This window comes from Cynara cardunculus (assembly GCF_001531365.2).
Source record: "Cynara cardunculus var. scolymus isolate 2C chromosome LG 6, CcrdV1, whole genome shotgun sequence".
NCBI lineage: Eukaryota > Viridiplantae > Streptophyta > Magnoliopsida > Asterales > Asteraceae > Cynara > Cynara cardunculus.
In genome coordinates, this window is record NC_037533.1 from 12,232,981 (window position 1) to 12,251,521 (window position 18,541).

The window sequence follows — 18,541 nt, forward strand, 5'->3', positions numbered from 1 at the left end:
CCCTCCCTATAAAAAAAAAGACTTTACAAGTAAAAATCCTATCTTGTTCTATTCCAAAACATAAGCTATAAATTGGATTGTCCAGCTTTAGAACATTTATGAAGTTGATTTATTAGATTCTAAAATGACTTGATATAAAATGTGGGTTCTTGAAACTYAAGATGGAATAAGCAAAGAGTGTGTCAATCAGATTCTCCAAATCGAACGAAAAATATTCAAGACGAAAGATTTGATCTCACATTTTAAATAAGTCGGGGATCYGATGAATGTTCAACATCCAAAAGCTTGAGCTTAAGGTTCAGATGTTAATYCTTTGGTGTTACATCCGATGAATGTAGTTCATCATATATTTTTATTGTAAGAAAAATGTATACGAATTTATTTTCAAGTGTTTGATCGGATGCTAAATGTATTATTTACAAATCTGATGGTTGAGACCAACATAAACTATTGCTAGACCCATCTAGTTGTATTAAGCAAGGTAATTCATTACAACCAATCAAACWAGAGTTGGCATCAAGAGAGGAGTAGATAAGCCAGTTAAGGGACAAACAACTGTGGCATAAATCCGATTAGAAGATTAGGTTTTTGAATTTTGWGGAAAAGATTATACAAGGAATGTAATTTAATTTTGTCATATATATAAATTTGATTAGAAGATTAGGGTTTTGAAACTTRTGGGATGATTTTGTTTATTATAAAAGACTATACAAGGAATCATATATAATTCCATCGAATATGTAATATAGTGATTAAATCAACCTTTTATGAAAGGGAAATTGGCTRAAATAGCCATTTTTCTTTCATAAATTGATCTCCTAGATATTCATCTCCCTAATTTACCCAAATGTCACTACCTTCACAAGTGGTACCTCTTCCACTTGCGGAACTAGCTAAAGACAAAATGAATTGCAATTTCTACCTTGGTCCGCAAGTGGCACTTTCACAAGTTTCACCCAGGTTCGCAAGTGGGGGTAGTACCACTTGTGGACCTAGTAAAAATTGTATTTTTTTGTCTTTTAGCTAGGTCCGCAAGTAGAGGAGGTACCATTTGTGGAGGTAGTGACATTTGGACAAAACCTAGAAGATGAATGGCTAGGAGACCATCCATATAAGAGAAATAACCATTTCGGTCGATTTCTCTTTACAAAATTYGAGATACTTATTGGAATTTAATTTCTTTCTAACAAAGTTCAAATAACTAAAATAAAGTTATATTYCAAGACTATAAATCATTTGAATTATTTTTGTCTTTGATATGTATATTGCAGAAGTAGTGAAATTTGGTTCAATTTAGAAGAGAAATAGTTAAAAAACTAATTTGAATAAGGACAATAGTCATTTAAGTTAATTTCTCTCACTTTTATCTATTTTAATATACATCAAAGATACTGTAAAAATATCTCTAGAATTATATTTTAACATAACTGATACGTGAATTTGTAGATACAAARCCCAAATCAAAACGAATTTCAATTCTATTTAAATATCTTAATTTTTTTTAACAATTTAATTCTGAAAAGAAAAGACAATTTAAGAAGAGAGAGAAGGAAGAGAAGTCGGTTAGGGATATTTTYGTATTCCTTTTGGTTCACTTTGTATATAGATTTATTATTTATATTTATATTTATATTATATATAATAGAAAAATGGACAGCTAAATCGAACTGCAAAAAGGGATACCCACCCACTTTATCAAGAACAACGAYGGATCCAATCCAAAATCGCGAATGACAGAAAACCCTAGCCTTGGCCGCAGGAGGAGGATTTCATCTCTATACAACCAACCAACCAACCAACCGACCGACCGACCGACCTACTTTATCTAGATTCGTTGTAGGGAGGCTGGATTTTGGAGATAGGGTTAGGGGTTTTCGAAAATTAGGGTTAGGGTTAGGGTTAGGGTTGCGAAGGATTTGTTGACATGGAACGCTGCATGGACGGTGGTGGTTTGGTGCAATGACTAGAGGACGATGTCACCGGCGGAAGAAGATGATGGGTAGAAGTGCCAACGGAGGTTGCGGCACTGAGGAAAAACATTGCCCAGTTTCTACTTCTAGGGTTTCAAACAAGTTCTCACCGGAACATAAAGACGCACCACTGGCTCAAGTAGTAGGTATAGATTTCTACGCACAGGCTTGTAAGGCGCTCGCGGTTCTCTCGCCTTTTGATTTGGAAGATGGACAGAAGAAGAGTTCAGCTATTGTTCCGACACTTCCTGGTGGTTTGGCCAGTTGCTTATCGAAAAATGCTGACAGTCGTAAGCGCCATAAGAAGTCACATTTGGGCTCAGACACCAAGAAAAACAAGTCTTCTTCCAGGCAGGAGAAGCCTCGTGGGCTGAGTATTTGGTCTGAAACAGAGGATTACTTCAGGGAATTGAGGGTGGATGATATTGAGAGGTTAAATGAAGCCTCTTCTTTTAGGGACAACAGGTTCATTTCAATTCCGTATCCCGGAAATAATTTGAACGAAACAAATAATCATAGTGGCGTTGTTGCTGGTGGGGAGCAGCAGGATGTAGACCACTTCATGGAAGTAGATGGCGTAGGTGCTAATGAAATTTTACAAAACCAACAAGACGATGACAATTCATGTTCTTTACCTCAATCCTCTAGTGGAGTGGAATGGCTTTTAGGCTCTCGAAGTAAGATATATTTGACCTCCGAGCGGCCTTCTAAGAAACGAAAACTCTTGGGTGGGGAGGCAGGTTTGGARAAGCTTTTTGTTGCTCGTCCAGTTAAAGAGCAAGGGACATCTACGTGCTGTCATTATTGCAGTCTGGGCGACATGGGCAATCAGTTGAACAGATTGATTGTTTGCACGTCTTGTGGTGTAGCAGTTCATCAAAGATGTTACGGTGTGCAGCAAGATGATGAAGCTGGCTGCTGGTTATGCTCTTGGTGTAGRCTGAAGAGGGATGAAGATAAAAGTACTGATAACCATTGTCTGCTTTGCCCGCAGCAGGGTGGTGCTCTAAAGCCTGTGCGGAAGAGAGGTGCTGGGAATGATGATGGCGGCCACATCGAGTTTGCTCACTTGTTTTGTTGTCAGTGGATGCCTGAKGTCTACATAGAGGACACCAAAAGCATGGAACCTATTATGAACATTGAGGGCATTAAGGAGACACAGAAGAAGCTAATTTGTTATCTATGCAAGGTCAAATGTGGCGCCTGTGTTCGTTGCAGTTATGGTATGTTGTCACATCCGTTTCACTCTTCCTTTTTCAATGGTGCGGTACAGTATATGATTGAAGTTTTTCTATTGTTGTTACTGATACATACTATAACTTCAATTCAAGATTCTTCTATCAGTATGTTTTAGTACTATATCCAAGGGAATGTCTTRCAAATTGTTTTTTCTACTAGTACTATGTAGATTTTACTTGTAGATTAAAATAAGCAAAAGGAAGTAACATATGTTTGACTACATCCCAAGTCTGTTAGCCTAATCTGGTTTATTTGTATACATTACTCTTCAGAGAAAGATGCTTTGTTTTCCATTACTGAAGTTCGGCTACTAGAAACTAGCCATTCTTTGATAGTTGGTCGGAAGTATTACATATATGTTATATCATTTAATTAAAACAGGGAACTTGATTTTGTTAAGTGAAATCCCTTAGTAGTGATACCAACCATTTTATGAAGCAGTATCTGATAAGGATCTGATCAAGGCTCTGATCAAGTTTTATCCTCTTTGAATAATTAGTCATGGACTTATGGTTTATGGTAATTAAAAGGGTAACAGAGAGGGTGAGGAGAGAACAATGGTGAAAGATCAAAAGCACTCAATCTTGTCAGCCAGTTATCATCCAAACTTTTTGTTTTTGTCGTATTTTTATGTTCATGTAATTTGGGTCGCAAATTTAATTGATTATGAATAAATCACAATCTCCAAGTTCTTGACGATCTCAAACTTATCCATAATGTTTTCGCTATCATTTGTGTTGAGAGGAACCATCATATTTTTGCTTTTAGCAAGTGACAACCAAGTTCAAGCTCCTAAGCTATATWTGTTAGAGTCAATTTAATGTAGTTAGATCAGGGGGCAATGGCTCTTCATGCTCAGGAACAAGGCACACCGTTATCAGTTCAGTTACATCACAGAGTAACCAGAAGTCCAGAATCGATATCATTGAATAAGCAGATGCATAAAAAATAGCAATAAAATGTAACAACCTGCAACCGCATGAAAAGCAACAATATCAATCTGAGARAAACATGAATTTGTATGAGGAGAAGAGGATGGTTAAAAAATATTTGTATTTTTCTATTTATACCTTCCTGTTTTCTTATAACCAGTCTTTGATGCGTCACTTAAGTTTTAATTTGGTCACAAGATCAAGCCAGCCAAATTCATCAAGGGAAGTGGATTTGCAGCCAGATAGAAACGAACAAATTATTTTACCCTAGCATTTTTATAGAGTTGTATGTATCTGGCGGCTGAGCGTATCAACAAATAATTAATTGTGTGCTCATAATACTAATTAACTGCTTATAATCAAATAGAATTCTCGGTTCTTTTAGTGTTGTCTTATGAATGAAAATTGAGTATAATGCTTGTATCACTGACTCACTAGGTTCTGAACGGCCTTTTGGATAAAAAAAGATTTGGAAATAATTTACTTCATACATCTTTATGTGTCTTGGAACTGAAGATGAAGACTGTCTCAAAGGGGCTAGTCTAGATTCTTAGCTATCTTGATCTCAATTACTAGATCAAGGTTGGGTAGCTAACGTTACCGGTTGGCTACTATTGAATGTATGAGGAGGAACTTCTTTGGTTGAAGTGCTATTAGGGGCCTTATGTATCGATATGTTGGCAATATGGTAGACCCTCTACTTAATTATTCATAAGCAATTATAAGACAATCAAGATTTGCTTTACATATACCTGCACATAGAAGTGCAAAGTCATTGCTTTTGAAATGGATCTTAATCATATGGMAAAATGTCATTTACATAAGTTAATATTGTTTTGTCCTATTGTGCATTGTTTAATGTTGTGAAGATTTGTAGCTTCGGTTTTTTCTTATTTTTATATGTAATGTGCTTAAAAAAATACTATATTTAAGTGGCACAGTTCATCCTTTCTAGTATTGCCTTAGGATAGATAGTATGGAGAATCACTAGACTTGCAAGTTGAAAGAAAGTGGCAGTACCATTAAGTTTTTTGGAGCAATTAACTTAACATGTAGTGATGTAGCCTGTAGGTACTGTAACATACAAAATGATTGCGAAATAACATTGTATGAATGAAGTATATGCAATACAATACAAGTCTGCTTCAATTTTTATCCTAATGCTGGAGTAATAGTTAAASCCCAAGGAATATTTTGTTAAGAAATGAAGCATCTGTGTGTTGATATGTTTTCTTTGATTGGACTAGGAGTTATGTGGTGCTTCAGCTGGAAAAATGTTYGATGCAATATTGTTGATTTTTGTTTTTTTATATTTGATTTTTTAAAGATGATTTTGAAAGCAATGCATGGTACACGATGTGCTCCATTTTGGTTTTGTTATGCTTGTTCAGCTCACCATAAGTCCATAACCAATTTGCATATTGATGTTCTGTCATGCATTATATTACTCTCTCTTACAAGAATGCCTTTAGCCAATATTTTAGTAACTTGTGTTGATTTGRAGGATTCTTTTGTTCTTCTTCATGATAAGTGGCATAACTAATTTGCATATTAGCTTCGGTCATGCACTATTTTATTTTCTCTTACACGCATGCCATTAGCCAATATTTTAATAACATCTACTGGTTGGAGGATTCTTTTTTTACAAAATAAAATTTTATTCACGATAGATTGCATAACAATATATGAAACATGTGCAATTTATATCTGCTAATCATGTGTTACACAACATGTTAACTCATCTGGTTCGCTATTGGATAGTCTGTTTCTATTAGTTATTTAGTTTGCTTATGTTATACTGTTCTGCATTGCTTCTTGGCCTGTGAGCATGTCCGTTTTTTTTGGGGGTTAGTGCATGGGTTTCTCTCTGCAGCAGTGAAGGTGGATAAGTGGCTGCACAGCTGGTGCAGAACAGTGGATGGGGTTGGGGAACAAGGGACATGGTCTGTTGTTGGGTGGAGGGACTAGGGAGGTGTGGTTGGTAAAGAAAGAAAATTAAGTAAAAGCAAGTATATAGATCAATGTTTTAACATGGTGAAATGAATTCTGATTCTACTTTAATGCAATATTCCTTGTACCAATAAAATTAATATTTCTAAGAAGTTTGCATATCAGCATCCACAGGCGGTGCTTATATGCTTAATGAGCATCTTTTGGCATGGAATAAAGTATTGCTGGTTGTCTTCCATGAAGCTGTTAATTCTCTTATYTTGCAGCTGAATTGCAGTAATTCTTTCCTTGGCATTGTTAATCCCTAGACTAAACAAAAACAAATTTTGCTATTGCTTCGTGCTATTCATTGCATAAAGAGACAATATGTGCTGTTATCTGTTAAGCTAATCATTAAAGTTGAGTGTACAATTGCTGTAGTTCAGAACCCCAATAGTATGTTGTCAGAACTTGTTGGTGCTCCATGGGTGCTTAGATTTTTTTTTGTTAACTTCTAATTATATATTTTACTTCTTTTAGTATTACATTTTATGGAATGGATGTATTTGCATAGTACCTCGTAAATGAAGCTGCAAGTCTTGTTCATGAGGACTGTGGATGATTAGGGCATAAGTTTGTACATAAATCATTGTGTTTGCAAAGTTAGGAACGATTGTGTCTATATGAACTAACAAGAATCCCTGTAGATGTATGTAAAAAGACCATGAAAGCGTACTTTTTAATGATATATACTGTGGTAGTATATATAGAAAAAAGTTGCCATGAGACTTCATTGAAACTAATGAGAAGGTTAAGTAATCAAATATATAGCAAAAATGAACCATTACATTTTTGTTTGAATCTTGATTAACTTTAATCAGATTTACGAACAACCCAAGTCAAAGCCATTGAGTTACAGTGTTCTAAAAAGGGTTAGGGGAGCTAAGTGGGTTGAGTGACTTTTCCTGCTTAAGTGGATGCAATGATGCATAAGCTGAAGCATGAATGGCTCACTGAAATATGAAAAATTATAATTATATTTACATATGATATTATAGTATATTGATACAATTACTTATTTAGTTGGCCATTTTGGTTATTTCATTGAGACATCGGCTCGGAAAAGATTGGAAGGTTCCCAATAAGTTGAGGAAAGCTGATTTAATCCTAATAAATTTGTTATAGATGCTTAATTTAGTAATTAGTTGTTAATGCAAGAGGTAGGCTGTTCTCAACTCCTAAGCTGGTGGTCAAGCAGCTTTAACTAATCAAACTTTTGAAGGAACACTTGGCAGTTAGTTGACGGCTTAAGTTTTAGAAAGGTGTTCCATCGATATGAACAAAATTAGAGGTACACGTGCATGAACGTGTTGTCGATGGTTGGTAAGCTTACCAATTTATCAGTTCATGTTTTAACACCTTGGGATAATCTACCATTTAGATGTGGTTTCTTCCTGCTTACCATGATCTTTGTAATTTCCTTCTGAAAGAAGGGCYTGGTTTGTTTGCTCAGTATTCAGTAAACATAGACCTCTTTGGTTTCGAAGTGCATGTGTAAAATGTATCTCAGAAAGATGAAGGTGGTATATGTTTATGTGGTTCAGGGAATGTTGATTTGACTGCTGGTGCAACCTGAATTCAACAAACTCTAAGTGATATATTGTAAATCAAAATTTTCTTAGGTTATAGTATATGTTTAATTGTCAAGAAGAAAGATGGGAACTTTTTTCAAATGTCAAGATCCTGTGGTTCTGTTGCATACCGTTCCTCTTTATTTAACAATCAAACACTTACAGATTGATTTCCAGCTTTTTGAGAGAGCTGGTTCTCTCCAGAGAGGCTCTCCTCCAATTACAAAATACAAAACCGATGCCTACATGCTTCCACCCTCCTATTTATACTTCTCCTAACAACGACCAGCCTCCCACAATTGACTAATTGACCAGCCCACTATTATCCCTACTATCTATATGTGTAACAGGTTCTTCCAATTCTTCTTCTGTAGACTTCTTGTGTATGTTGAGTTATTATTTATATGCTTGATCTGTTGTCTTGTGAGTGGTTATTTACATCTTTCTGAAAGCTGATGTTGAAGTATCTAAATTTTAGAGGGATATCTTATACTCAAGAAAAATCGGTTGGAGTTTTCTTGCCTAATGATGTGGCTTTTATGTGCCCTATATTAATGAAAAATTGGAAATTGTCAAAACCTAACATTAGGTTTTCTCTTTAGTGTAGCATTTCCACATCGTAGGATGATATCCCCACGTACTTTTCAGTTCGTCCAGAGGGGTTCTTAATGATTGCAATCTCAATAAAAGAAGTTATCTGAAGTGTTCAGAGTTGTTCTTATCTTCATGTCTTTCTCTGCCGCACATTACGTTCAACTTAGGTGTAATGATTTCTTAGTCTTCCCATACTATTTCTAATCAAAGTTGCAAAGAAAATTATTCATATCATTTAATGTTACTTGTRTCCTGTTAATATTAAAGCGTTATTCTGTCACATAAAATGCTACATTTGACTTCGAATGTGATAGTCCATGCTTACAATGTATTTTTTTTAAATAACTTTTTCGGTTTCTTTAACCCTGTCATTCCTCTAGGGCTCTCTTCTGATAACATCCATTGTGTGTGAACTATAATATCTTTTCCTTTTTGGTACATGCTTAGGATCTTGTCGAACTTCTTTCCATCCTGTATGTGCGAGGGAAGCAAGACACAGAATGGAAATTTGGGGGAAATTCGGATGTGATGATGTAAGTTCATTTATCTTCCTTAGTTCCATTGAGACTAGAACGAGAAATGTACTATTGTCATCCTTATATATTAAATGCTTTGTGTTTCTTTTTCCTTTTGTGCTTCCTCTTTTCACTTTTTTAAAATATTGTGTCATGCTTTTTGTTTGCTAATTTACATAGGTTGAGTTGCGAGCTTTTTGCTTAAAACATTCTGAGGCCCAAAAAGACTGCAACCATCAAGTGGAAAACCTGTCTGTAGGAGATGGATCTTCTTCTACCTTTCTGGAGCATAGGCCATTATCTTCTATTGCAAATGAACCACATAAGCTAAAACTTGGACGTAGAACTGGTGATAAATTCGCTTCCCATACAGAAGCAACTGATGTAGAGAGTGGTAGACTGGGTGGCAGTGCATCTTTTGAAGATGGGTTGCTGGATACTAGGTCAAACCTTAAACGTCAAATAGAATACATCGACGGGCTGGAGGCTAAAGGCAGCAGCRCTGTTGAAGATTCTAAAGTGTCTGATTCTTCTAATTTTACTCTACTTCTGAAGAAGGTAAACTAAATACTCTTGAAATATTTGCTACTTAAAAAAACTTCACATATAACAGTTTTGCTCATATGTGTTGATTGTGTAGCTGATTGAGCGAGGAAAAGTCAATATGAAAGATGTGGCCTCAGAGATGAATGTTTCTGCTAATATGTTGGCATCAAATCTCGCTGTAATGCTATGTTTGATGAGTTTTACTTTTATCATATCATCCGAAATATTCTAAAATCAAGAACTTAGTTCTTTTTGTAGTTGCTTACATTTTCCCTTCCTTATGGCTGCCTCTTTTGTGGGATTTTTGTTTCTCTTACAGGATGACTGCTTGCCTCTTGACTTGCATGGAAAAATAGTTAAATGGCTTAAAAATCATGCTCATGCTGGTGGCTTGCAGAAAAATTTGAAGCTTAAAGTTATGTCCACATGCATATCCAAGTCTGAGAAAGACTCTGGTGTTGAAAATGCTATTAGAGCATCGGACAACAATGTTGGAAATTCTCCTGTTAAGTCGGCACCACCCCGGAGGAGAACCAAAGGCAATATTAGGGTGCTGAAGGACAACAGTCTTATATTGTCTCTTAAAAGGAGTTCTGGAGATGGCGTTGTGATGGATGAGGATAAAAATGGCGGGCTTCTCCATGAAGACCGGAACTTGCAAAGTGAAGAGACTTCTCCTGATTCCAGGGAAAAGGTTGTCACATGGTTCTATATTTAACTTTAGCTATAATTACCTGATTTTGTCCCTTTATGCTTAGGATTATGGAATGTTGGCTGCTTTGAGAATCTGATAATATGCTTTCTTGTTCTAATTGAAGAGTTTAAAATATATGATGTGCTAATCAGATATGGTTAATATGTTTATTTCTGGAAATATTTGATCTAATATGTTAAGATGGTTGATCTTTTACGGTTTGTTTGTAGATATTTGTTGGTAGAAATCATTGGTCTTGTGTTGCTGGTTAATATTCACTATTTTTTTGAAGTATATAATATTTATATCCAGGTAATACTCGCTCACACACACTATTCACCGTTGATGAGGTCCTGATCTTCTGGGAAGCTGGGCTCTACCGATAACCCSGCTACTGCTGGGCCATTGACCCTTTGATTAATAGTCACTATTTTCACGGTTCATGTAGATTCCTTACTTCTTGTTGTATGGATAAGTACTGATATTCCGTTGTTGATACCCGTACTTAGGAGGCAAGGATGTTATACTTGTATGAGTCTAGGTCATCTAGGCCATGTTTAGAGGGCACATTATTGTTATCCTTTCAGTCATGGTTTTGGTTCAATTCTTCAGCCTTTCAAGTCAATCTAGAGGTGATGTTTTTTAGTTCAATTTTTTGAGATGATCCACATCCGTTGTAAGTGGGATCAGATTCTTAATTTTATGAGCACCTTGTGTTGTTTTTTGTTCTTTTTGTGGATATTGATACCCAGTATTTTAGTAACAACCATACATGTKTATCTACCATTGGTTTGTTGATGAGAAATTGCTATAAATGAACGCAGTTTTTATTGCGATTCATATTCCCTTTAAGCTCATGATAATCAAGACAAATAAGAGGAATTGATGGTGTTGTGGATTTGTAGGGTTTCCCATTACATGTTCTCTATTTGCTCTTGCAGAAGACTACTTCCCAAGTGACATGCTAGCTGGGTAGTTCTCGTAGATTGGTCTTGGCAATGCATGTGGTCTTGGCAATGCATGTGTGTGACCAATTACATACAAGTCAGTGAACTTCTCATAGATAGTTTTAAGTACCTGACTCATATGGCGAGTTAGCAACTAAGACATTTTATAGTGGGTTGGGATAGACTCAGAAATGTGATTCGAGGTACCTTGTAAGGTACTTGGTGGTGGGAACACAACCAATGATGCTTGTACTTTTTGACTCATATAAAGGTAATTGCACGTTCTTATTTCGTTTGACGAGAGTATGCATTTAGAGTGATAGATGATATYCCAGTTAACATAATCAAATATTAAATCTTCCTACTACCGAAGTATCTCGTTTGCTGTAAGTGAAGAGGTAGTGATTTGAGCTAGAGAAAAAAAGATCACTCGGCTTTCTTGGCTATGGAGAGAAATGCGTAGATTGGCAAGTGCTAAAATACATTCCYTTACCTTCTGGAGCTGTGCTTTGGGTGCACCCCAGCAACGATCTTTACATGATTTTCTTCAATGATGYGAGTTCTCTCACAGCCAGTGCTTGTACAAGTGTTTGGCATGGGTATTTGTTGGAGCTATTGGTAAAATTCATCATATGTTTTGTAATGTTCTACCTGCTGATTTAGAATGAAGTGCTCTACCGTTATGTTGTTACAGTTCACATTKAAAAATTTAAGGCTCCTTCACTTAACAGGAGTTGATGTGTAAATTATTTATTTAATGATTCCCCGAAAAATCATCTTTCTTTTGTATAAAATATCCAACAGCTTATCATATTTTTTTCTGCAGGTATTGGTTGAATCTTGTCAGGCTTCTGATCTATTGACCGGCAATACTTCTGACCATAAAGGTGCAGTCCCAGTTTATGGTGCCTTGTTTTGTTTCTCTTAGCGGATTTTATTTGGAGTTCCTATAATTCAGTCGTCGGTACATAGAWCACAGTTTTTCCATGCACGGACAATGTCTAACTGCTAGTCGCAGTTGACTGAATGTTTGAGATAAATTTTCTTTGAAGTCCACCCCTGACTGGTTGGCTTTTGTATCCCTTGTAAACTGAAGATTGACCTAGTTGCGGTTGTAGTGTTCAATTAAAGAATCAAATTGAGCATAGTAGTTTGTATAGCACTTCTCTGTGATCATGAATTATGGATCAAATTGGTCTTTTCCCATTAGTCATTGAGTTTTACCAGGCACAATTTTTCTTTCTATTCATTGGTTACTAATAGGTTTTGGATCAATGTCTACCCACATCCACAAAAAAGTAAGATAAGAAACCTAGGGTGAAACTCGTYGAATTATGTAAATACGATTCAGTTATCAGTGTACATGGGTGATTTGCCGATATGATGATGATTAAGACGTGATTTTCATTTGCTACTAAGATTCACATCCTTCACTTCATCTATTGATATCGAATTGTACTATTCTCTAGTCATGCAATTTTAACGACTGGTTGTGACGACTGTTCCTTCTGAAAACATGCTGGTATATGCAATGCTTTAGCTGTGCAAATTTCTTTTTTCTTTGACCAAATTAAAGTTGCAAAAAGATCAACCCATCTTTGAAATGATACTTCCTGAGAATTATGAGACTTGGAAAGAATGATTGCCCTAACTATTGTTAGCATAATGATTCAAATGTACTGTGTATTTGGCTTTGCATCCTTGTTAAGTTTTCTTWTGTTGTTGAACACATTTACCACTTTTTTTCAGGTGACGGTGTCAAGTGCTCAWGCCCTAGCCAGTACGGCTGTGGTCAAGTTGATAAGGCTGTTGTCTCCAAGTGTGATACCAGGGAAAAATCCAATCTGGGGAGCGATGAATGTTCAATTGCTATGAATGAGAGTTCKTATGCCATGTAAGCTCTGAAATTTTTGATTTTCGTAATTTACTAAGTATCGGAATAAGGGGGTGTTTTAGTGAATCCTTGTGTTTGTTTTGTATGTTTGTGATTATTTGGTTCTGCATGACTTTTACCAATATCTAGATATCTGGTAATGCAGTAGAGCAGAAGCTTCACCTGGTTCTTATGTGCATCCGCTTATACGTGTGCAAAATCAAGTTTTGTCTGAGATCAAAGCTGAGGAGGATGATGGTACGATCATGCCTCATACATATCTCTCAACAGTTATTTTGTGATGTTGTTACTCACTTTCTGTAACAGGTTCAAGATGCAGACATATTTCTTTGACAGAGGCATCCTCTGGTTCTGGAGTTTGTTGCAATCACCACAATCAAAATTCAGCCTCTACTGAGTCAAGTAGTGGGTTCATAAGGGACCTGGGAAAAACTAAGCGGATGAGCATCATAAATATGTCTCCGATGGATGAAGTGGAAGGAGAACTGGTTTATTATCAGCATCGGCTACTTTGTAATGCAGTTGCAAGAAAGCACTTAAGTGGTCTGTCTTCTATTCTGTGCATTTAGCGTTTTTGCATCTTCATCTTGCAGTGCCCAATTCTATACCCTTGAGATCATGTTCATAATTGAAATGCTGTATATACATGTCTGACTAGACTATTGTCTTCTTTTATGTGCTACATGCAGATGGTTTGATTTCTAAGGTTGTGAAGTGGCTTCCACAAGAGGTTGAAGCTCTAAGAAGACAAAACTGGGATGCTGTGTTGGTGAGCCAGTATCTTTCTGAGCTTAGAGAAGTCAAAAAACAGGGGAGAAAAGAGAGAAGGCACAAGGAAGCTCAGGCCGTGCTTGCTGCTGCAACTGCTGCTGCAGCAGCTTCATCCAGGCTTTCGTCTTTCAGGAAAGATACAGTTGATGAATCGGCACACCAAGAGGTGGTTATTTTGTTAAGTAACAGTATGGTTCTTTCTCAGGGAGATTAACTCACAGAACTATTATAGTAGCTATATGATATATCTTCATGGAAGTAAGCTATTTTGATCCTTATTTTCTCTTCAGAATGTATTGAAAATAAAAGCTTTTGGTGGGAGATCTGGAATTCATGCTCAACAAATGCCACGACCGAAGGAAATACATCCCAAGTTGTCTGTGACATGGACTTCACCTGAAATGAATTTCGATTCTTCTTCATCAACTTTGGACTATAAAGTGCATTCCAGGGTTTGTGACGTTTGTAGACGGGCAGAGACGATTTTGAACCCAATTATTGTGTGTTCTAATTGCAAGGTCTTATTCTTTAATGCTTGATGTGAAKGCTCTGTTTTATTTCTTTCTCTTCATGTCCTAGGCTGAGAGCCGACAGCTGACAGCATATTATCTGCTAACAGGTTGCAGTTCACATTGATTGTTATCGTAGTGTCAAAGATTCTACAGGTCCATGGTTTTGTGAGTTATGTGAAGATCTATTGTCATCTAGAAGCAGGGGAGTTCCATCTTTGGGTTATTCCGAGAAGCCATGTCGTGTAGCGGAATGTATCTTATGTGGTGGCAGTACTGGTGCCTTTCGGAAGTCAACTGATGGTCAATGGGTCCATGCCTTCTGTGCTGAAGTAAAGTTTTGTTCTTCCTTTTTGACTATTTACATRCTGATTTAATATGATTCTTAATCGTGTTTCTTTTGTAAGTARGGTAATTTGAATTAATTCATTTTTCTGTTCTGATTTTTTTGATGTAGTGGGTTCTAGAATCAACATTCAGAAGGGGGCAGGTGAAATCCATTGAAGGCCTGGTATGTATATAATAAGTGTTGATTTAAAGGAAGCTAGTTCAGTTTTATATAGATCACAAGTAAATGAAGACTGTCATTATAGCATATGATGCTATTTTGTATAGTCTTTGCTAGTTAGGATAATCTTGGTGGTCTCTTGTTTACTTTAATCATGTCACGTCATGATGCCAGGAAACAATCTCCAGGGGGAACGACTTTTGCCTTGTTTGCAGTCGCAAAATGGGTGTCTGTATAAAGGTGAGGCTAAATGCGTTTTTTTGCATCTCCCAACTTGCATATTGTTTCTTTTTCATTAATCTAGTCCTCATTGATAAACTGATTCTTAACATTACCCACAGTGCAATTAYGGGCACTGTCAAAGCACATTTCATCCTTCTTGTGGTAGAAGTGCTGGCTTCTTCATGAATGTGAGAACTACTGGTGGAAAGATACAGCACAAGGCTTACTGTGAGAAGCATAGCCTGGTGGAGAGGACAAAGGTGAAATCTTTTTTTTTTATTACCTTGATTGTTATGTTCTTTCTTTTCTGTTCCTCCTGTAATAAAATGTCACTCTAGTTTCTAATAATTATTCTATTTCTATATGCTAGGCTGAGACTCAAAAACATGGAGTTGAAGAATGGAATTCTCTGAAGAAAGTTAGGGTGAGTTCAYGGTGCTTTCTATGAGTTTGCTGGGACTTTGTTACTTTCAACTTCAAGTTGGTTTGTTATATTCTACACTGAGATCTTWGTTCTCTGTTTACATTTGCTTGTTTGGTGATTCTTTGTTACATCGACTATCTGTTTAGTCTACTACTCCATCCTTCTCATCTCATAAATTGCAAAATTTCTTTGTCTGTCCACAATAATTGCATTGTTTTCAATTTGCAATGTTTTATTGATCAAAATGCCCATTGCCCCAGCGATCGTTGCCAGGCGTTTTGGTCTCTAATATCTGTATAATTTGAATGTGCACTTGCGATTTTGGGCATTTGCTTGATAATAAGCAACTTTTATCTTATCTCATTTAGATCACATTGTACGAACATTTCATCTGGTGAAATATATGCTATTGGTGTGCATGTGTTGTCATTTAATGGGTACATGCATATACAAATCATCTATCTTCATTCCAACCTTTTTTGAGTTTTATCCGCTTCACATTTGGTGTCTTGATCTATATTCAAGCCTTCAGGTTAGGTTTGTTTGCAGAAAGCTTGTGCTTTCGTTTTTCCTTTTTTATGAATTTGAAATCATGGAACTCTAATCAATCTTGTTGTATGGTTTGCAGGTCGAATTGGAAAGATTACGGCTTATCTGTGAACGAATTATTAAAAGGGAGAAATTGAAGGTATTTTTTTCACAGTTTGAGGGCTTCCGTCKTTTTTAGCTGGTTCATCACCATGTTGTCATTGGTGTAGTTGGGTGTGTACTATGCTCCTAACCCTAAAAAAATGTCCCTTGTGCCTCTCCCCTGTTTTGTCTGGGAAGTTGCTATAAAGATCTTCATATTCCTTCTTCGGATTTGTATGTTACAGCCAACAGTGGAAGTGCAAGGGACACACATACACATATACTATACAAAATATATTCACGAAGAGAGTCAACCACATGCTTGATGTGAAGTTCCACCTCATATCAACCCTTGCTTATAGAATGTAGAATATCAGTGTTTTGTGTCCTTCTGACCATAGTATTGTTTCCTTAGCTCACTTCATGGTTCTGATTACTTTTTCACTTCCCTTCTAATTTGCCATTATAACTGTGACCTCCATTTTCTGATGTAGTAAAATGTGTTCTCACTTTTCTTCTATTAGAAGGTTGTTCTTATGAATACTGTGGARTAGCTTTGCTGCTGTGGAATGGAGCTATGTCAATGATAGCTTAAGAGTGATTTTGTGGGTATTGGGCTATATTCATTTACTGATATAACCTTTGTGTCATTCCAAAATGAGTTTTACTTGCTTGTTTTGAACCCCCATGTGTACTTAGGTCGGTATGTGGGGGTAAGTCGCTCCGTCCCARAATAAATGAAAAAGAGACAATATAGAAATGTGTAATCATTACATTTTTAATAAACCAAATGTTGATTCACCCTTAATAATAGAGGGAGTAATGAACTTCTCCATCTCATACCAAGGGTAGAATTGGAAAGTAGATGCTTACTTTTGGAAAGTGGACACTTGTTTTGAGACAAACTAAAATAGCAATGTTTACACTTTGGGATGTAGTTTCTGTTGTCATTGATACTCCCATTTGTTTGACCTATGTTAAATCTTTCGTGTTAGTGCAAGAGGTTTATTGTTTCTTTGTTCTCATTTTTCAATTTTAATGTTCTTCTTTCGACATTATAAGTGTTGGCTTTTTTGTCTTGTGACATTGTGAGATTATATGATTCGACTTTTGCAGCGTGAGTTGGTCCTTTGTTCACATGACATGCTTCGTTGGAATAGCGAGTCGGTATCTTCATCTATACGGGCTTGTACTGCTTTTGTGTCCCCAGATGTTAGCTCCGAGTCTGCTACGACCTCCCTAAGAGGTTACACAAACAGTTACAAGTCTTGCAGTGAAACCATTCAAAGATCAGATGACATAACAATTGATAGCACAGTTGCTGGCAAAAGACGCATAAGGTTTCCGATGCCGATGGACAATGACCAAAAAACTGACGACAGCTCAACATCTCAAATCTTCACACAAACTCCTACAACAAGGCCGATACTTTCTGGAAAACAAATTCCACACAGACCTTCATCTGCAGCATCTCGCAGTACATCAGATGACGGGGAGAAGTGTTTCCGACATGGAAAGGTAATTTCTTTTTGATGTTTTTCAAACTTTGGTGGGGTTTACTCCCTCCATGTTCCTCCAATCTAATTTCGAGATGTGAAGGTAGAGGGCCAATGCGTAACTGTAGGGGTGCATATTCAAATTAAATGGTAGTGCGAGAGAGAGAAGATTATGATTACGTAAATGTAGGGGGGCATATTCAAAATCAAATGGTAGCGGGGGAGAGAAAGAAGATGACGTGTCGAAGTCATTATATTGGAGGGAATAGGGAAAAGGGTGTCGAAGTCATTATATTGGAGGGAATAGGGAAAAGGGTAACAGGAGAATTCTCTAAAATTTAAAGCCGAGGAAAAAGAAATTGGTTTTTCATTGTTTCCACCAATCAAGTTGAAAATATTTTCATTTTCATATTAAATTTATTGGGATATAAAATTTAGTAGGATAATTATAATAGAGAATTTGTTGGAGTTGAATGCAATACTTTATTTAGAGATTTTAGCTTTTGATTCTCCATTTGAAGAAATTATCAAAAATCTGCTCTAAAGTATTAGATTACATGACAGCATACGGAAACTTTCGGGAAAGAGCTGGTGATGACTTCAGATCAGGCGTCTATGAGAAACCAACGATTGCCAAAAGGATTTGTGTACGTTCCTATTCGTTGCCTATCAAACGAAGAAGAAACCATTGCAGCGGCTGCTGAAGAAACTTCAGGACATGATGGGTAGAACAAACTATGGAACGTGTTTTCAACAAATCTTGCGAGTGGTGAAGATCTAGAATGCGGGTCGAGATATAAAGAAGGCAAGTCGAATTGGGAGAAATGTGTATAGTAAGAGTATGATAAGAAAATGGGTTTGTTGATTTGTTGTAGATTTGTTTTGGGAAGAAGGTTTGGTTCTCTTGTAATGTTATAGAAAGATTGTAAAGTGGTGTACATAGAACCTTACTTACTTACAGTCATAGAAGCAAGCAATTGCGCAACATAAGGAAAAAGAAGAGCATTTATGAGTTATTTGTACAACTTTTTTGCTGCTTTGTTTTGTAGGTATGATATGGGTAGTTTTTTTAGGGTGAACACTGTATAAC

At 36.5% G+C, this 18,541-nt stretch overlaps 1 protein-coding gene across 1 annotated transcript; it reads left to right on the top strand.

The window, feature by feature from the left end:
• Positions 1 to 1,684: 1,684 nt before the first annotated feature.
• On the top strand, positions 1,685 to 18,306 carry LOC112514032. Its single transcript, XM_025120319.1, has 19 exons — positions 1,685 to 3,193; positions 8,743 to 8,828; positions 8,991 to 9,368; positions 9,451 to 9,534; positions 9,676 to 10,050; positions 11,824 to 11,884; positions 12,747 to 12,891; positions 13,037 to 13,128; positions 13,198 to 13,434; positions 13,581 to 13,828; positions 13,953 to 14,180; positions 14,282 to 14,503; positions 14,629 to 14,682; positions 14,854 to 14,919; positions 15,021 to 15,161; positions 15,272 to 15,325; positions 15,954 to 16,013; positions 17,072 to 17,473; positions 18,016 to 18,306. Exons 1-19 carry the CDS (start codon positions 1,960 to 1,962, stop codon positions 18,178 to 18,180), a joined length of 4,332 nt encoding a protein of 1,443 aa, XP_024976087.1. The 5' UTR covers positions 1,685 to 1,959; the 3' UTR covers positions 18,181 to 18,306.
• The last annotated feature ends 235 nt before the right edge of the window (positions 18,307 to 18,541 follow it).